This window comes from Mustela nivalis (genome assembly GCF_964662115.1).
Source record: "Mustela nivalis genome assembly, chromosome: 11".
Classification (NCBI taxonomy): Eukaryota; Metazoa; Chordata; class Mammalia; order Carnivora; family Mustelidae; genus Mustela; species Mustela nivalis.
The window spans coordinates 56730126-56748714 of record NC_139030.1 but is presented as its reverse complement, the minus strand read 5'-3'; the positions used below and the strand labels follow the sequence as shown (position 1 = coordinate 56748714).

The 18589-nt window shown below is 37.3% G+C and overlaps 1 protein-coding gene across 2 annotated transcripts in view; it reads left to right on the top strand.

Moving 5' to 3' along the window:
* Positions 1-14156, top strand: part of PSMD14 (proteasome 26S subunit, non-ATPase 14) — a 102292-nt gene extending 88136 nt beyond the window's left edge. For both annotated transcript variants that reach the window (XM_082691291.1, XM_082691292.1), the window contains 3 exons: positions 190-315; positions 11222-11284; positions 13741-14156. In XM_082691291.1, coding sequence (XP_082547417.1) covers positions 190-315; positions 11222-11284; positions 13741-13839 — 288 coding nt within the window. In that variant the 3' untranslated portion in view covers positions 13840-14156. The remainder of the gene's footprint in view (positions 1-189; positions 316-11221; positions 11285-13740) is intronic.
* Positions 14157-18589: the final 4433 nt, after the last annotated feature.

Genomic DNA, 18589 nt, shown 5'->3' with positions numbered 1-18589 from the left:
TAGCATTGGAGTACTCCTGAGGTTATATTAATATAAATTTAGGAGAATTCTTACTTAAGTAAGTTAATAAAATTAAGTTTTAAATTCTTACATTAATTCTGAACTTTTTTTGTGAAATTGTTTCTCAAGACAAATGACGGGAATATCCTCAATACAAGAAAATAATTACTTTTTCCTTATATTTTTTAGATGTTGCTAAATTTGCATAAGAAGAGTTGGATGGAAGGTTTGACACTTCAGGACTACAGTGAACACTGTAAACACAATGAATCAGTGGTAAAAGAAATGTTGGAATTAGCCAAGAATTACAATAAGGTAAAAATTACTTCCAACATTTATTTCTTACAATCTTTGAAATACGTATGATTAGATGGCAAACATGGTATAAATATATACATAGGTAAAAATTGAATGGCCTGTTTTATAGATCAGATAGTAAATATTTTGGACTTTGCAGGCCATCCAGTCTGTTGGCAGCTGCTCAGCTCTGCTGTCATAGTATAAAAGTGGCCACACACAACACGAAAAGGAGTGAATGAGTCTGTGTTTCAGTACAACCTTATTTTATTTTATTTTTTTTAATTTTTTAAAGATTTTATTTATTTATTTGACAGAGAACAAGAGAGCACAAGCAGGGGGAGTGGCAGAGGGAAAGGCAGTAGCTCCCTAGGTGAGGGAGCTCAGCATGGAGCCCAATGAGGAGCCCAGTCCCAGAATCCCGGGATCATGACCTGAGCCAAAAGCAGTCGTTTAACTGACTGAGCCACCCAGGCGCCCAATACAACTTTATTTAATAAAATAGGCAGCTGGCTAGATTTGGCCCATGGGCTATATAGTTGGCAACCCTGTTGCCATATAAAATAGTTGACCATATAATAGACCATATAAAATAGTTTCACATTTGAGATTTCTTCTTTATCCAGGGGGCTTTTTCTTGGAAGGGAAAGGAAAACAAGGAGATGTAGGATAATAACAACAGCATTTAATAATTCTACATATAGTTTAGTTTATGAACTTTTCTTTTTTTCATTTAGAAAGTGTCTATTGAAAACTTGCTATATGCTGGGCACTGGGGATATGGTAAGAAACAAGACGTGTCTTCACAGAACTTATTTTCTGGTAGGGGAAACAAAGTAAACAGAAACACAATATAATAATATATTGTGATTTGGTGCTATAAGAAATAAATGGGATGATATAAAAAAGTATAACTAGGGGAGATCACTTTTTATATATGAAGATGTTTAAAAAGTTGTATTTTGTGGAATCTCCTGAAGATACTTGTATGCTAAAATAAATGTGGCCGTAATATTTTTGTTCATAAATTGATATTCTTTTACAATTTTGCAATTGAAAAAATACTTGAACTATGACTTAAAATGTATCTTCTGTGTTGTATTAGTTTCCAAGGGCTGCCATACAAACTACCATAAACTGGGTATTTTATTTTATTTATTTTAAAGTGGATATTTTAAAACAATTATATTGCCTCACAATTATGGAAGCTAGAAGTCTAAAATCAAGGTATTGGCAGCCTCCAGGGAAAGATCTTTCCTTTCCTTTTCCAGATGCTTTAGTCCCAGGCTTGCTTGCTTGCTTGCTTTTTTTTTTTTTTTTTTTTAAGATTTTATTTATTTATTTGATAGAGAGAGAGAGAGGCAGGCAGAGAGAGAGGGGAAAGCAGGCTCCCTACTTAGCAGAGCTCACCCATGTGGGGCTTGATCCCAGGACCCTGAGATCATTACCCTAGCCGAAGGTAGAGGCTTAACCCACTGAGCCACCCAGGCACACATTCCCTCCCCACCCCCCCACACCCAGGTTTTATTTAGCTTGTGACAACTCCAATCTCTAACCAGGGTTAGGATTTCAACATATTGGGAGTGGGGTGTGGGCCATGATTTGGCCTAACATGTGTTTTCTAGCTTTCTTGACCAAAAGCCTGCATAAAGAATAGATTTAACGTTTTGACCCAGAACATGCAATTGTATATGTGTGTACATATAGTTGCTACAAAAGTTTTACGAAATAATATTTACCTTTATTATATGTGATAGTTTTTTTTGTCATTTGACTTAGTTCTATTATTTCAATTATATATACATACATATAGCTTGCAATCCATTAATGTATTGAAAACCTGCAGTTTGTAAAACATACAAATTACAGTGTTTTATTTACAAATATTTATTGAATATTTCCTGTACAAGTTGCAGTGGAAAATAGGGATCCTTCCTTCATTTATGGGAAAACAGAGGCAGTAAAAAGAACTCACAAATGATCAGAGTAGTAGACCAAAATTGGTGTGTTCCTTAACATCTTAGTATTCAGTTTGTCCACAGACCAGCTGTAACACCTGGGATCTTCTTAGAAATGCAGACTCTCTAGCCTACTGAGTGAGCATTGACAGTTGATCAAGAATTCCAGGAGATTTGTATACTCATCTGTATACAAGTTAGAAGTTAGAGAACTGGCCTGGAGAAGTCCATAGTGAAGTCCTGTAAAGATTCAGAGGCTTTTGCTTTCAGTTGTGGGAGACCCAGAATGCTGTATTAAAGAATAACAGCATTTGAACTAGACCTTAATGCTTGAATAAGATTAGACATATAGAGAAATGTTACCCTAGGCAAAATAAACATTACGAGCAAAGACTAGGAGACAGAAAAGGCACCTTTTAGGAAACTATGTTTGGCTTGAGTATATAATATATGAGAGTGAATGGGGAGAATAGGTTTTTTTTTAAGTTATTGAAGTCAAATAATAGAGCTTAGAATATCAGGATAGAGCTTTTGACCAAGAGATTGATATTCCCAGAATCTGACTCTAGAAATGTAATTTGACAGCAGTATAAAAGAAAGAGGGTGCTGTAAGAGATTTGAAATGGACATTCTGTTTAGGAGGAGCTTGCTGTTATCCAAGCAAAAGGTACTAGATATCAGCTTTACTGCAGTGGCATTGGGAACAGAGAGCAGTAGACAAATAAAACATGGCACCTATTGGATGGGTGAAATGAAAGAAGGAGGAATCAAGGATGAACTCAGGGTTTCCTGCATAGGTGCCTAGAAGTACGTTAGTACCATTACAATTTTCCAGTTTAGAAGTAGAAGGGTTAAGAAAGGAGATAGAGTTATATTTTAAACAAGCAGTGGAAATAGAGGACTAAAATTTAATGATAGGGGCTAGAGCTTAAGATTTCGGAGACAGTTAAACTTGATGTTTGGGTTGTCACACCAAAAAGTAGTATTTCTCTTTTTACATTAAACACATCTTAAGATCCAAGGGGCACTTGGGTGGCTCATTCGTTAAGCATCAGCCTTTTGCTCAGGTCATGATCCCAGAGTCCTGGGGATTGAGCCCTGCATTAGGCTCCCTGCTCCGTGGGAAGCCTGCTTCTCCCTTTCCCACTCTCCCTGCTTGTGTTTCTTCTCTCCCTGTGTCTCTGTTAAGTAAATAATTAAAATCTTAAAACACACACACCCCTTACCAAAGTAAATATTAGCCAAGAGACGGTACATAAAATTTGCTACATGTAGCAAGAAGTCTTTGGAGAGAGTTTAGCTTTGAACAAAAAAGTTGATGGGCCCATACAAACTAAATTCAAGCAGAATTAGGTCTGGCAATGAAGATCATGCCCTGATTTATATGTGGTGTTCCAGCTGGAAGTACCCATTGATTCTAGATCATACGGAGGGAAATTTTTTTTTATCTTTCTAGTTTTATGTTTTCATGTTGTGATATTAAAGAGAAAGAAGTAGTTTGTCATACTTAAAACAGTTATTAACCATTTATACCTTAGTGACTTAAGTAATAATATTCAGCAGACTGTAGGAATGGTTTTCATTTCTCTGTAACATTGCAAGTTTAAGTAAATTCATATTGGTACCACTGCCAGGAAATAACCTATTTATGGTTACTGCTGCCCATCCACAGAAGTTTTTCCTATTTTACAGTTTTAAAAAATCTCTGTAGTACTCAAAAACTTGTAAGGTTTGGTTATAAAATGAAAACAATGTGTAAGCTGTGATATGAAGGAGTCCAAATTTGAGAATGTAATTCCCTCTGTGATTGAAAGAGAATGTGGTGGAGTTTTTAGTAACACTTAAAATATAAAAAGAAAGGCCCATGCTACCAATTCTTCATAGTATTCTTTTTAATTGGTTGGTGTTTTAAACTAAGGTAATTACTGTTAGGTGCCAGTTAGCTCCTAAAGTGAAAGAAGATTAGAAAATAATTAAATTCCTTTGTCCCAAATTTTCTGTTTCAAGTCTGAATTCCACACAAAGATTCTGCTTGATCACTAGTCATTGATTTCTCTAATTACTAAACTACAACACCTGCACTCTTGTTATTCCAGATCTCCTAATTTATTCAGTTTAAGATGCATCAAATTTTAAAATATTGATAATATTTGATTGGATATTTTAAGTGAATGTGCAAGTAAAAATGAATTGTAGAAGAGTATTTTAAGAATAACATAGATACATAAAAATTTGCCTTGTTTTCAAACATGTAGCCCTATAAATCTGCAATCTGGCAGTTTACCTTTCAGATAGAAGTAGTGCCTGCTCTGTTACCTGAAAGAAAATTCAGGTATGGGGTGCCTGGGTGGTTCAGTCAGTTAACTGTCTGCCTTTGGCTCAAGGTATGATTGCAGGGTCCTGGGATTGAGCCCTGCATCAGGCTCCCTGCTTCGCCCTCTCTCTCTCTGCTATTCCCCCTGCTTGTGCTTTCTCTCTCTGTCAAATAATTAAATTTTTTAAAAACCTTAACCCCCCCGCAAAAAAAATTCCGGTGTATTTTTTATATATTAAATATATATATTTTTTTACATGTAAGACATTTAATTATATGACTACATTTGGTTTATTACAGTAGCTATTTTAAGTAGGAAAATGTTGTTATACGCTAGTGTAATAAGATAAGAAAAACAAAATAATATGTAAATACTGGGAAAACTAGGCCAGATTATCATTACTTAAGTATGATAGGATATGTTTGTAGTCAAACAAAAATCTAAGCAACTAAACTAGAAAAATTGTTAGAACTGTTACAATAGAGAATTATGTAGGTGGTAACCAAGTAGTTACATAGGCTGAAACCAGTTGAAAAATTTATAATAGGCAAATCAATTCACAGCATCCAGAATTACAAAAGAATTACCATAAGAAATAAGTGTATAAATGTATATGACTTTATTTGAATAATGCTAAAAACATTTGAGAATAGATTCCCTCAGTTTCAAATAGGAAGATTTCGTATGGTAAAGCCGCTGTCAAGCTTCCCAAAGATTACTTTAATGCTAGTAAGAATATCAGTGAGTTTTTAAAGTTTCAGTAACTTGACAGTAAAGTTTATCTGCAATAAAAATAATAACTAACATTCATGGAATGCTTATTAGGAGTCAGCTGGGAGAAAATATTTGTATTGGTAACACAGAAAGAACTCGTACCCAAAAGATGCATAATATCCCGGAATCCCTATAAAATAGTTTTGAAAAACAATAATTTGGACAAAAAGAGCTAGAAAACTCACTGAAGACAAATGGCATATAAACATGAAAAAACAAGTTCAACCTTATTAAGTGGTCAAAGAAAAAAATTAAAATTATAAATAGAATTCTTTTCTTTTCAAATATAAAAAACAATTTGGGAAAATGTATCAGTAGTGGGTAAATAAAAGTGACATAACATTTTTTGAGGCCATCTTTCAATTTTAAATGCATATAACTCTTAAAACTAATATGTTCTTTTTTAAGGGTTCAAGTACCGACTTAGAGAAATATTTACAACACACTATTATATTAAAAATTAAATTATAGAACAACATGAAAAGTTCCTATGTTACTTTCCCTTTCCTTTTAAAAGATACCTAACTTGGGGGACCTGGATGGCTAAGTCCCTTCTGTCTGCTATCTGCTCAGGTCGTGATCCTGGGGTCCTGGGATCAAGCCCTGTGTGGGGCTCCCTGCTCAGTGGGAAATCTGCTTCTCCTCCCTCTGCCCTCCACTTGTGCTCTTTCTCTCTCTCTCTCTCTCTCTCAAATGAATAAAAATTTAAAAAAAAAAAAAAAGATACCTATCTCCCACTTACTTATCTCAACATATTTTAACATTTCACCTCAAAGGTGGAAAGCAGAGAAATGATATCCTTTGTGTAAGCCCTGCATTATTTCAGTTTTTGCATTAACCAGGTGTTACTTATATCTAAGATTGTGTTAGCTCAAAGTAGCAGTGGCTTCAACAAGATAGAAATGTAGATCTCAAAAAAAAGGGAAATAAAGAGATGAAGGTTTCTGGCAACTCAAGGCCAATATAAAACTTTGAAGTCATTATGAACCCAGATTTTTCCTCCTCCTCCTCCTCCTCCTCCTCCTCCTCCTCCTCCTTCTTCTTCTTCCTTTTTTTAAGATTTACTTATTTATTTTAGGGAGAGAGAAAGAGAAGAGAGAGAGTACACAGGGGTGGAGGGGCAGAGGGAGAAGGAAAGGAATGAGAGATCTCAAGTAGGCTCTCCACTGACTGTGGAGCAGGACCCAAGCAAGGCTTAGTCCCACGACCATGAGACCATGACCTGAGCGAAACCAAGAGTTGCATGCTCAACTGACTGAGCCACCCAGGTACCCCAAATGCAGATTCTTTCTATCTTTTGCTCCCCTTCCCTTATATTGGCTTCCATCCTATAGATACCCTCACGATTCACAGTGATTACTAGAGTTTTAGCCATCCCATCCAAATTCCCAACAACAGGTAAAAAAGGAAGGGCCAAAATGGGTTACTTTCCAGCTAAATCAATTCCCTTTCACAATCCTTTCTTAAGGCTTACCAAGCAGCACTTCTGATTATATTTCATTGGCAGAACTCAAATGGACACACCTTGCTTTGAGAAAGGTTATATAGTGTGGTCTTTTACCTGGAAACATTATTTTCTTTACTAAAATCAGGGGAAGAAGGGAAACATTTTTGTTTTCCCCTAAAAGAAGGGGAAAATATATGTTGGGGTAGACATCAAATAGATTCTGCCATAGAAGTTTTTTCAACAAGCTGAACTACAATTTCTATTATGTGTGCACACACATACACGTGCAGTCTTTATTGTATATGTCTGTTTTGTGTAATTAACACTTAAAATTGGATTCCCTGTAAGATTTTTAGAAAGAATTTATGCTGTTCAGGTCACTTATTAAACCATGGATTTGGCTTTGTTATTCAGGATATATCATTAAAAACTAGTCATTTCCTGAATTGTCATGAATGTTACTTCAAGGTCTTTGGAGATAAATAGTACTGTTGAAGTCACACTTGCATTACTTATTAGCTGTGTGGCTGTATGTGTCCCTGTTGTTCTCTGTGCACACTCCATTTTTGTATATTTCATACTGCATTGCGTTTTGAGATTTATAGGCAAGTAAAGCCCAAATGTGAGCTCCTCAAAGAGCAAGAACTATCTTATTCAGAATGAGTGATTATTGAATAGTAAAATGAAAATTCTTCTGATGAGGACATGTATAGAATGTACTGGAATTTTATAAATATGCCAAAAGGAGAATTAGAAGTATGTTTTTTTTTAAATAATAGAAGTATTGCTGGAATTAACATAAAGTTTCTCAAAGAAGGTGATGCCTAATTTCTTCATATGAAAAATGTAGATTAACTACTTTACTGGGATGTTTTAAGGATTCAGTAAATTAATATTATAAAAGCATGTATATAGTAATATTTAATTACTGATAGTGGTAGGAGTTTCTCCAGACTCAGACATTTTATCCCGTCTCAGACTTCTAATAGTTTCATGTTTGTTAATTTTGCTTTCCCGAGTATTTTTTTATAAAAGCTATTTCTTTTAATTCATTTTCTACTGCCTTAACTCAGTGATGTGATTTTAATTTATATAGTCAATACATCGATCTCACATAAAATCAGAAAGAAGTAAAATGCATTATCTTAAAATTCACTAGCACTTAGTGACCATACATGTGAGTTTAGAAAGCATGTGCTTAAAAGAGATTATGACATGCTATAGGGTGAAGAAAGTTAACATATCAAAAGGAAAAGAAGAAGCCCAAGGCCTAGAGAAGTATAAAGTAGAATAAGGGACACGATGTTATAAAAGCAGAGAGGTTAAAGGATTAGAAAACAGGTATTAGAGAAGCTCTTAAAGGTGTTCAGAAAGTTCAAGAAAACTGAGTTTGTTGGAGTTTACATGGTGGAGATCCTTAAAAGAGTGTTAATGAAGAGCAAAGAACCCAGTCCATATTTATTAAGGGGTAAGTTAAATGGTAGAATCTAAGATAAAGGTTTTCCACTTAAGAAATTTGACCATCACCAGAAAAAAAAAAAAAAAGAATGAAGTTAATGGGTTTCATAAAAGACTCTTTAAGATGGGGGTACATCTGAGGGGATTACGATAACATAACAGACCAAATTCTAGGAATTTCTTAGAACTGTGCAGACCGTGCATGATGGGATAGCCATCTGGGGGTCTTTGTTGATAAACTGTTAAAAACGTTTCTAGTGTGAATAGCCACAAACATTTTCAGTGCTTTTTTGTTGGTTGAGTAAACCGAAGAGCATGAATGCAAAAGCAAAATTTGATGCCAAATCACAGAAGTTGCCATAAACACAGAAGTTCCCCTAGTGAGGACACTGCCTGTGCCTGAATTTCATTTGTTTCTGCTGCTACCATTTCTTAATTTTTCCTGGTGACTAGCCAGATTAGAACTATGAATGAAGACAAACTGGTCTTGCCCAGATCGTAGATGAGATATAGGTGACTTAGGTAAATGGAGAAAATACTTAGGGGTTTGATGTGATGATTTGGTCTGATCTGGTCTATCTTAGAATGAAAAAGATGTGCTTATTCTTTGTCATGGGGGTTTGCAACCTTAGTATATGCCTAAATCTACAGCTGCTCCTCATTTTCCAGATGGCATCTATGGCTGGGAGTACTTTTTACCATCTGCACTTCTCGAAGAGTTTGTGAACTCTCTCTTTTAATTATTGGAAATGGAAAAACTAATTGGTAAAGTGGTTAAATGATATAAAAGATTTTAAAAACTAAGTTAGAGCTTTTTACATTCTATTTTAACTTTTTAAATAAGGTCAGTGCTTTAAGTGCTTTTTGACTTTCATCTTTGCATACCTACGATCTTTGATATTTGCAGTACTCCAGAATACTTTGTAATAACTATTTGTACATTAACTGGTACTTGGAGCCAAATTCCAAAACTCTTACCTCCTTCCAATACTGTACTGTTTTGGACATGTGCATAGAGCAGCTAACACTGAATGAATGCAGAGTACAAACTTATGTGAATTGTTCCATTCATCCAGTAATGTTTTCAAATTGGTAAGGTACAGTGTCATGATTTGTGGAAGTAATTGAGAAAAACAAACTTTTTAGGTGTTGCTCATGTTTTTATATATGTAAAATATTGAGATAGTGGGAGAAGCAATTTCCCATTTAAGTAATACTTTTTTAACTAGCTGAGCATAATAGGAATGACATCTGACTCTGAAAATGAACATATTCTCCATCTAGGGAATTCTAGATTTGGAGTGTTATTAGCTTTTATTTTTCCTTCTTCCAGTTTTATGAGTCATAAATATATTTTCTTAATGATATGTTGTAAATAAGTATCCTCTAATAATCTGTAGATACAGTACTTAATCACCATCTTTCTCTTTAGGCAGGTTCTACTGGGGAAAATTCTCTAGATAGTTTGTCCATTTATAAAATTAGACACTTGCCATCTTTGCTCATTTTCAAGTTCTCTGTTTACAAAACTATTAAGAAGGTGTGAAATGCAGCCAAACTTCCCAGTTTATGGGAAATGTCTGATGATTGCATTTCCTACATGTTCATTGTTCACACATGAAGAAATTTGGCAGCTGCGAGATTATTAAGTTTAGAGTATCCAAATCTAACCCTCACTGGGATTTTGGTTTCCTGCTTTCCACCCCCACCATCTCATCTTTTGTAATCATATTTGTGGTAAGTGCTGTGGTGGTATTTTTTAAGGTTGATGATCCTTCAGTTTTCTTTGTTTTCCGTTTATCAGATGCTGTGAATAAATCATAGACCAGGAGTTCACCTGATTTAGAGTCCTGGCTTCGAACAGAAACATAACATACTCTAAAAGAGATTCCTTCTCAATAAAGACATTTTATGGTGGCACTGTTGTTGAGAGAGGGGGCAGTGATGGTAGCTAATCTATATGCTGTAATTATTTTATAAGAACTGGCTAGAAAATTTATGGTCGTACATGTAAGAGTTTGTAACTGAGAATAGTAGAAAATGGTCTGTGTATATTGTTTTGTTTTAATTTTTACTTGATTTGGCTTTTTATTCAAGTGAGTTTTTCCTGTTGAAAACTTCAGATTACTCTGTTTTCTTCATGATTACTAAAGATCAGTCATGGAAAAGTTAGATTTTTTTCTGAATACATGTGCTCCTTTTAGAGATTTAAATATGTAGAATTATGAAGGGAGAAAACTATATAATTTGTTAAGTGGATCAAAAGGCAGCAGCTTCTTTGATCCTAAGAGCTGCCGATAGTTATATAGATACTGGGTGTGACAGTTGACAAGAAAAATGGGAAGTTGGGGCAGAGGTGTCATGAAAGTAGGACAAGGAAGAGAAGACAACAGGACTAGTTAGCACCATGGTGCCATAAGCAGCTGCCATAGTTACTTCTCTCCCCCACTTTAAGCCATCCCTCAAAGAATTATATAACAGTTTCCAGATGGTGAATACTACCATGTGGTGGTCATGTTTCCATATCCAATGTCTTTTTTGTATTTCTTAAGTCTGTTTTCAAAATGATGGTGTTAGGGTGCCTGGGTGGCTCAGTCGGTTAAGTGTCTGTCTTTGGCTCTCTTGATTTTGGAATGCTGGGACTGAGCTCCATGTGGAGCTGGGGGTCCCTACTCAAGTGGGAAACCTGCTTTTCCCTCTGCCACTCCCCCTTCTTGTGCTCTCTCGTGCTTTCTCTCTCAAATAAAAATTAAACAAATTTTAAAAATTTTTAAAAAATGATGGTGGTAATAGTTTTTATTATGCTTAAGGTTATTTGGAAGATTAGCACACTTTCTTTATTGTTTAATAAGTCACGTGAGTAAAAGGTTCTGTGAATGAAAATTATGATCACCATTGTCTTCAGTGAGTATTCTGCAGTGGAAAAAGTAGATTTAGAATTTGAAACTCTGTCCTTTGTGTTTCATTCACAGGCTGTAGAAGAAGAAGATAAGATGACACCTGAACAGCTGGCAATAAAGAATGTTGGCAAGCAGGTGAGGTATACCGTAATAGGTTACGCAGTCGCATAATAATGCGCTCTTGTAGAGTTAAAACTGTTTTAGGGCCTGTATGATTTTTTCCCCTGTTTGTTCACTCTACATTTTTCTTTTGTCATGTAAATATGATGCTAATTTTAAAGGTCACTGAATTACTTGATGTCAAATCCTGTTTGCCATATATAGTGAAGTCACAAATAGATCTGCGAGGTACTGTCTTTAGTGAAAATAATTTCCTAGAAATAAATTAGGAAACTTATATCTTGAGTTTATTTTTCAGGTATTATTTTTACTTGAAATAATATTATTAGTGAAGATAATAGAATGGTTTATTTCTTACATAGTAACAGTTTTTTAAATGATACATTTTGTCAGTATGTAGGCTTCAGTATGTAGGTAACGTTCCTGAGAAGGCTGAGAACACCATTGGATTATAGTGAGTGAAGAAAAAGGGTTTTAAGTATTTGCTCTTTCACATTTCCAAGATGAAATATATATTTTAGTTCCTATTTTCCGAGGGTTGGGGGAACACACCAACCAATTAAAAGAATCTACAGATTAATTAGACTGTTTTTTAAAGAATGTTGATTACATTTTTTTCATTTCATGGAACATGGTTATCATATTGCTGATGTTGGCAGAATCTTGATATTTCAGATGCAAGACACTAAGCTGTCTTTGCTTTCAGCCATCCTACCATATGCTCTGATCCCATCACATCTCACAAGCTATGTAGGTTTGGGCCAGGACCATTCTTGGATGGGAAATCTCTAAGAATCACCCAGCTGCCACAAGAAGTAATGTAGATAACTGAGGGAAGTGTGTTACCAATTCACTATACAACTAGTTACTCCAACAGCGCAGTAGGGGCAAAGGTTTGACTTAAATATCATAATTAGTGAAATTAAATCCACTACATTCTGAATATTATAATGTAAAAACAGCTAGAACTCTCCCCAAACAAAATAAAGTGTAGTTCATCTTATTCTCTCATCCTGTGTGCTCTAGTTACCTAGTCTTTTCCTACTACTTATTATAGTCTAAGATATGTTACTAGATCACCAGCTTGGAGTCTTGCACTTTATAGAACCCACTGTTTTTTGTATAAATGCCTCTGAGGCTACCATGTAGATTTTATTTTAACAGCAACAAATAAAAGGTCTTAATTAAAAGTGATGCTGAAAAATATGTAATGGGCAAAGATGAATAATCATCAGAATCATTTTTCTTAATCTAGCTCTTCACTGGTTTAGCCTGTTGCGTGGCAAAAGCAACACTGTCTGTAATGGAATCAGATCACTATCTTTTTCTCCTGCCAGTCTTTCTCAGATACTTCCACCTAAAATGTCCTAAGGCTTATTCCTGAAATAAAGAAAGTGTAATACGTGGTCTAATTACTTGAAATTATTTGTAGCGTGTTGCATCTCTGGGTTCTTTAAGGAAATCAAGCATGTATTGAAATTGTAATTTAGAAAAGAACAGCCAAGAAATAATTCCAGTGATGAGCATTTATTTAAGGTTAGGAGTCTTGGGTATTGTAGCAATACCCATACAAAAATAATGCCTTATTTGAGAGTTTAATTTGCAATATATATATTTTAAAGCTTTCACATTTAGCTGAAATACTTCATTCAGCTCAGCCTTAAACATAAATTAAGCGTTTTAACTTCATTTGTTACAATGTTATTTTAAGCCTCATTTTTAACTCAAATGTTTCAAATATAGATTTGATCAGGTTTCAGTTAAAAGATTGTACCTATATACTTTTCTGATACTTTATTTTTTCAAAATAGCTACAGCAAATAGGTATTTTTAACATTATTTTGTACATATTATATACATGTAAAATATGTGTATCCTAACATTGTATTTAAATTTTTAAACAAGTAACAGTGACTTTTAATCTAAGAATATTTCCTAAATCATTTAATGTACTTTTCCCTGAAATATTAAATTTATACAGGAATTAAATTTAAATTAAAATTACAGAGGAAGTAATGAGAAAGAAATCACATTGAACTCTTACCTGTTGGTACGTCTGCTTCGAGTAATAAGATCCCCTCAAGACAGTCAATAAATATGAATGGCAGAAAGTATGCACACGTACTTGGGCTTATGCACACTTATAAATGCTTATACTTTGTTTTTAAAAAAATCGGATGCTGCGGCTGTATAGAATTCCTTGTTACTCTTTATAATTTCTGGTATAGAGTTATAGCATTGATTGTATAAATCAGTTTTTCATTGTGTAATCTATTATTTTACCAGGTACTTAATTTTTAAATATATGTAGGAATCTTAAGGATATAACAATATATTGGGAAAATTAAATTGTAAAGTATATATAAATTTAGGTTTGGTTTTCTTTACCAGTTTCAACTACTTAAACTAAGTAATTCTTCTATCAGTAATATGGTTCTTTTTTTCTTTTTCTTTCCTTATTTTTTATTTAGGACCCCAAACGTCATTTGGAGGAACATGTGGATGTACTTATGACTTCAAATATTGTCCAGTGTTTAGCAGCTATGTTGGATACTGTTGTATTTAAATAAAACAATGCAAAAAGCTATTGGTGATACTTCCAGCATATATTCCTCTATTGTTCCTAATGCTCAAAATCAAGGGACCTCTGAAGGTGTGTTTGGTTAAATGTAAGACATCTGGCATCATTTGCAGCACTGTAACACCTTCAGTCTCAGTTGTGCAATTACTTCTGTTTCTTTAGTCAGGGTCTTTGCAGATTCCAAAGTTGTATAAGAATACATCAAAGTGGACGAATTTTGTTAAGATCCCATTTAATATTTGAAGAAATCAGTAACACAAATATATTTTGATTGTTGCTTACAAAATAAAATACATTTACAATCTATGTCTCCTGAGGTTTTTTGGCACTGGGTGGAATTGACAGAATAACATTTGACAGTGCTCTCGAAATCTCACACAAAGATACGTTTCTCTTTGCAATTTAAGATCTTATAACACATAAAACATCAATGTGATAACAAAACTTCACAAATGTAAAGTCATTGCCATTAAGGAGTTGCTACACCATTAGTGAGTAACCCCCCCAAAAAATGTTGACATATTTTATTAAAAGTATCTGTGGCAAATTAATATTGTATAATCAATATCTTAACATATTATACTTTCCAGAGTTTCAGGGGAGTACATTTAAGAAGAAAAAGAGGGCAATGTTAATTCAGACTTTTTTTTTTTAAAGAGTACATTCTACCAATGTTGAGACTATCTGGGAGTTGCCTGCTGCAAACTCCACTAGACTTTTAGCTAAGACTGCCATTGAAGGTAAATAATCTCTTCAAAACAAATTAAGAAAAGTCACCATAATATGAGTTTAGTATCATGAGCACGTAAGAAATAATTTGTTGTTGTTTTCTCTTATCTTTCCCAAATTCACTTGAAAGTACTCAGTTTTCTGAGAAAGACAAAAATTTGACTGATGGCAGGTTTTATAGATGACCTTATCCCTCAACCTGTTTCTAACCCGATATACATAAATAACTGCCCCTGTTAATACTCATGGCACAGCACCATTCTGGGTACACCAAAGAGTATGGGAAAACATGAAGGTAGATTTAATTCTTGTTTGTACCCTTTGTGAAAATATGGTAAAAATGTTTGTTTCTAAGGCTTCATTAAAAGAGCGTTTTACTTAGGGGACTTGGAATTTAGACTTAACCCCTACTAGAGGTGGTAGAAATGTGGTAGACCAAATTACTGTCCTATTTGAACAATTCCAGGCTTGTATTGGTTGCCTAATGAACAGTTACCAGAAACTAAAAGTAGAAATGGCTTAAGTTCCCACTGTGTTTCACAGTCTCTTTTTTGGTGGAATAAGAGGTATTCTGAGCATTTGTTTGTCCTGTGGCTTTTTCTCTTATATAGTCATAGTATGTTTTATGTAGGACATGTAATATGTATTAATTTAATTGCTGAGATTACAACAGCTAACCTTTTACAATTAAAATGTAAGTGGAAGTTAGAAGTTTTCCTTTTGCCTAATTTAATCTTGTGTGCAGACTTTTTTGGGGTACATGATTTTTCCCTTTACATAAATAGGGTTCTATGATTTATTTCACAGATATTCATTAGAGCTAGTCAAGATTTTTTTCATACAGTATGCCCTTAGAAGAAGGCCTCAATAATCCGGAGGCGCTTCTCAACATTCCATTTGAAATACTTCCTTTTGTTTTTCATTTTATTCTGCTGAAAACATCTCCTGAGGCTTGCACAATACCTGCCTTTTGTTCTTATTTGATCACCTCACCGTCTTGCACTCCCCACAACCAGTACCACTTTCTCCTACTTGGTTCATGTTGGAAACACTCCCAATTTCAAAACCTCACCAGGATCCCTCTTAGCAAAAACCTGCATTTTCTTTTGAGATTTGGAATGGATGAAAATTAGGATGCCCTGAGTCTTGTTGAACACTTTTGTGGTGGAATGTACAGCTATTTTAGCAGCAGTCTGATGGCTCAGGTCCAGTTGGGCATTGAAATGACTTATTTAATCACAAGCTCAGTAAGGTGTGTATGTGCTTATGTGCGCATCTTTACCCATCTATTATGCAGCGTTAAAGCAGCGCAAGAACCCAAACTCCTGCTTGCCTCTAATACAGAGATATCCCTGCTTTCCTCTTTGACTAACATGGGGCCACTGAAAGCTCCAACCTCAATATACAGTGTGATCTGCCTGGACCAGGAACACCTGGCTTTTCTGGGAGCTCATTATATATACACAATCCAGGCCCCCACTCCAGACCTGAATCAAACATCAAGAATCCTGGCATGGTTCATATGCACTTTAAAGTCTGAGAATCCCTGCTGCACACAAGTATGGCTCAAGAGCAGATGTGCTGATCTTGAGGAAAGTTAGTTTTCCTTTTTAAGCTTATGTAAGTTCAAGATACACCCTGTAATGAGGAATCACTGAATTTAGTACTGATAATCTAAAGTCAGAATGCACATTTATCTCCTATTCCAATTCCTTAAAAACTGAGGAAGGTGCACTCTATTCCTTTCTACACTTTAACATTTCAGTTTTGCATTCTTCATTCTTTAAAAAGTTAATTCAGCATGTCACGAATGAGAACATGAGAACGCCTTCAAGAGCCTTTTTGGCTACCTGCTTAAGGCTCTTGTCCCACAGAGAAAGGGGTGGAGGGTAATCTCAGAAGCTGGGGATAGAGGCGCTCAGAGACAAAGAAGTTAATGGTCGAAGAAAGGAGAAAACAAGAATAGCCAAAGTTGGGCAAAAACCACTCAGGAGAAATGGTGGTAAAAGGTAAAGGGCAGAAAAAACAAGTGTCAAATAGTGTCATAGCTCCTGTCCCCTCCCCTGCACCCGGATGCCTGAACAGCCAAGGCCCTGCTTGTTGATGAAGCTTCATGGTCAGGAGCTGAGATTTGCTCCGGAAAAGAAAAATGGGCCTGGCTGTATTTTTCTCTCAGAAAACTGTCTCGGCTTCAGTCGGACATCTGGTCACCCACTTGTCCAGCCCGGAGCCGTCGGCGCTGGGCCTGGCTCGTGGCGCCCTGCTGGAGGCCACAGCTGGTGCCCTCTGTAGCCAAGGCGCCGAGCCCGCCTTGGGGATTGGGGGGACTCAGGCTGGGCTCCGCGCTGACCGTTCGGCCCACTGAGGCAGCGCTCTTTAAAAAGGCGCCCGCCTAGGCGGAAGTCGAGTCTGGTTAACCCCTCTCTGCCCAAGTCTAGGACCCACCCAAGGTCCCCAGAGCCGCTCTCCGTCAGGCAGGTGCCGAGCCCCGAGGAGGACTGACCGGGCGGAGGTTCCCGGGCCATGCCTCTGCCACCAGAAGAGTGTGTGCCCCTGGCGTCTGCGCAGCGCGGCTCTCCCCAAGCTCCCGGAGTCTCCTGGGCGGCGGCTGCCTCTCGGGACAGCCGGGGAGCTGGGCAGCCTCCGCTCAGGCCGCTCGGGGACGTTAGACAATGAACCAGAGCCGGGCGGATGGCCGGGCGCGGGGAGGGCCGCTCAGGCTGCCAGCCGGAGCAGTGCTCGGCGCGGAGCCCGCCCGCCTGTCGGCCAGCCTGCGGGGCCCAACTGAGCTCCCGCCGCGCTCCTCCTCCTCCTTCCCGCGCGGCTCGGCGTCCCGGGGAAAGCCGCGGGAGGGCAGATTGGCGGGTGCCGCCACCGGAAGCAACTTGGGGCTGATGAAGCCTCTGCGCTCTCGGCCCTCTGGTCCAGGGCTGGGTTCCTTCCTCTCCAGAGCCAGAACTGGGAGATTTCTTCCGACATCCCAGGGTCGCTTTGGGCCTCGTGCTATTTATTTGTGCCAACATCCTTTTAAATTGGTTATTTTCTCTGTTCTTCCGCTGATTCTCCCTCATTTTAAACTTACTGGCATTTTTTTCCCTCCCATCCAGATTATATAAACGTTGCACACACACGCACACACACACACAGACACACACACGTCTTCGGTATCGATCACTGCGTTGACACCACTTCCACTCTGTCTCCCCAGATCAGCGCTTCCAGCGAACCCATTTGCACGAGGACTCGGCCCTTTCTTTTCCTGGCGAGGCTTTTGAACCTTGTCGCCAAGCCAGTACCTCTGAGAGAAGGAAGTGCAGTGGGACGCGCGGCATGCATGGCGCCTGCCCCCAGTTAGATGCTCTTCAGATAATCGGCAACCAAGCTCGCTGATAAAATATTTAGGAAAGACCTCGTAAACATCACTGCAAATACATTAAGGCACTTCAGCCCGACAGCTTATGATTATTTCAAAACTTAAAAAGGTGATCATGGATTGTTACTGTTTCTGTGCTCAAGCAAGAAACCGAACCTTCCCGAGGTGGGTGGATGGGTGGATGAGTTGCAGCTTTTCGCCCCCACTGCTCTCCCCCCACCCCACTCCCGCTCACTTTCATCGCCGTGGCTCTCGGCAGCAGTGATTTATTTATTTATGTATGTAGTTAAAAAGGTGTGCGTGGTGGGGGGCGGTTCGCGGAGGACACGCAGGACCTGCTCACAAAGGACTGGCTCAGGTGTTATGTGCTTCTGTATTAACTGGAAAAGACAGACTCTGGAACTTTTACAGGGCGAGAAGAGGCCACCGGCTCGCGCTTTGTATACTTTGCACTTGAAATCGTTACATTCAACTGAATATTTGGCTCATTCAGATCCGAAAAGTCTCCTAGCATCATCGAATTCCCTCCTCCGCCCCTCGGCTCGAGAGGAGGGAGGTGGGGGGAAGGTAGGAAAATGTTTAGTAAATTGCACATCTTTGAATCTTCCTAAAGCAGTGGTCACAAAGCTTAAAGGTG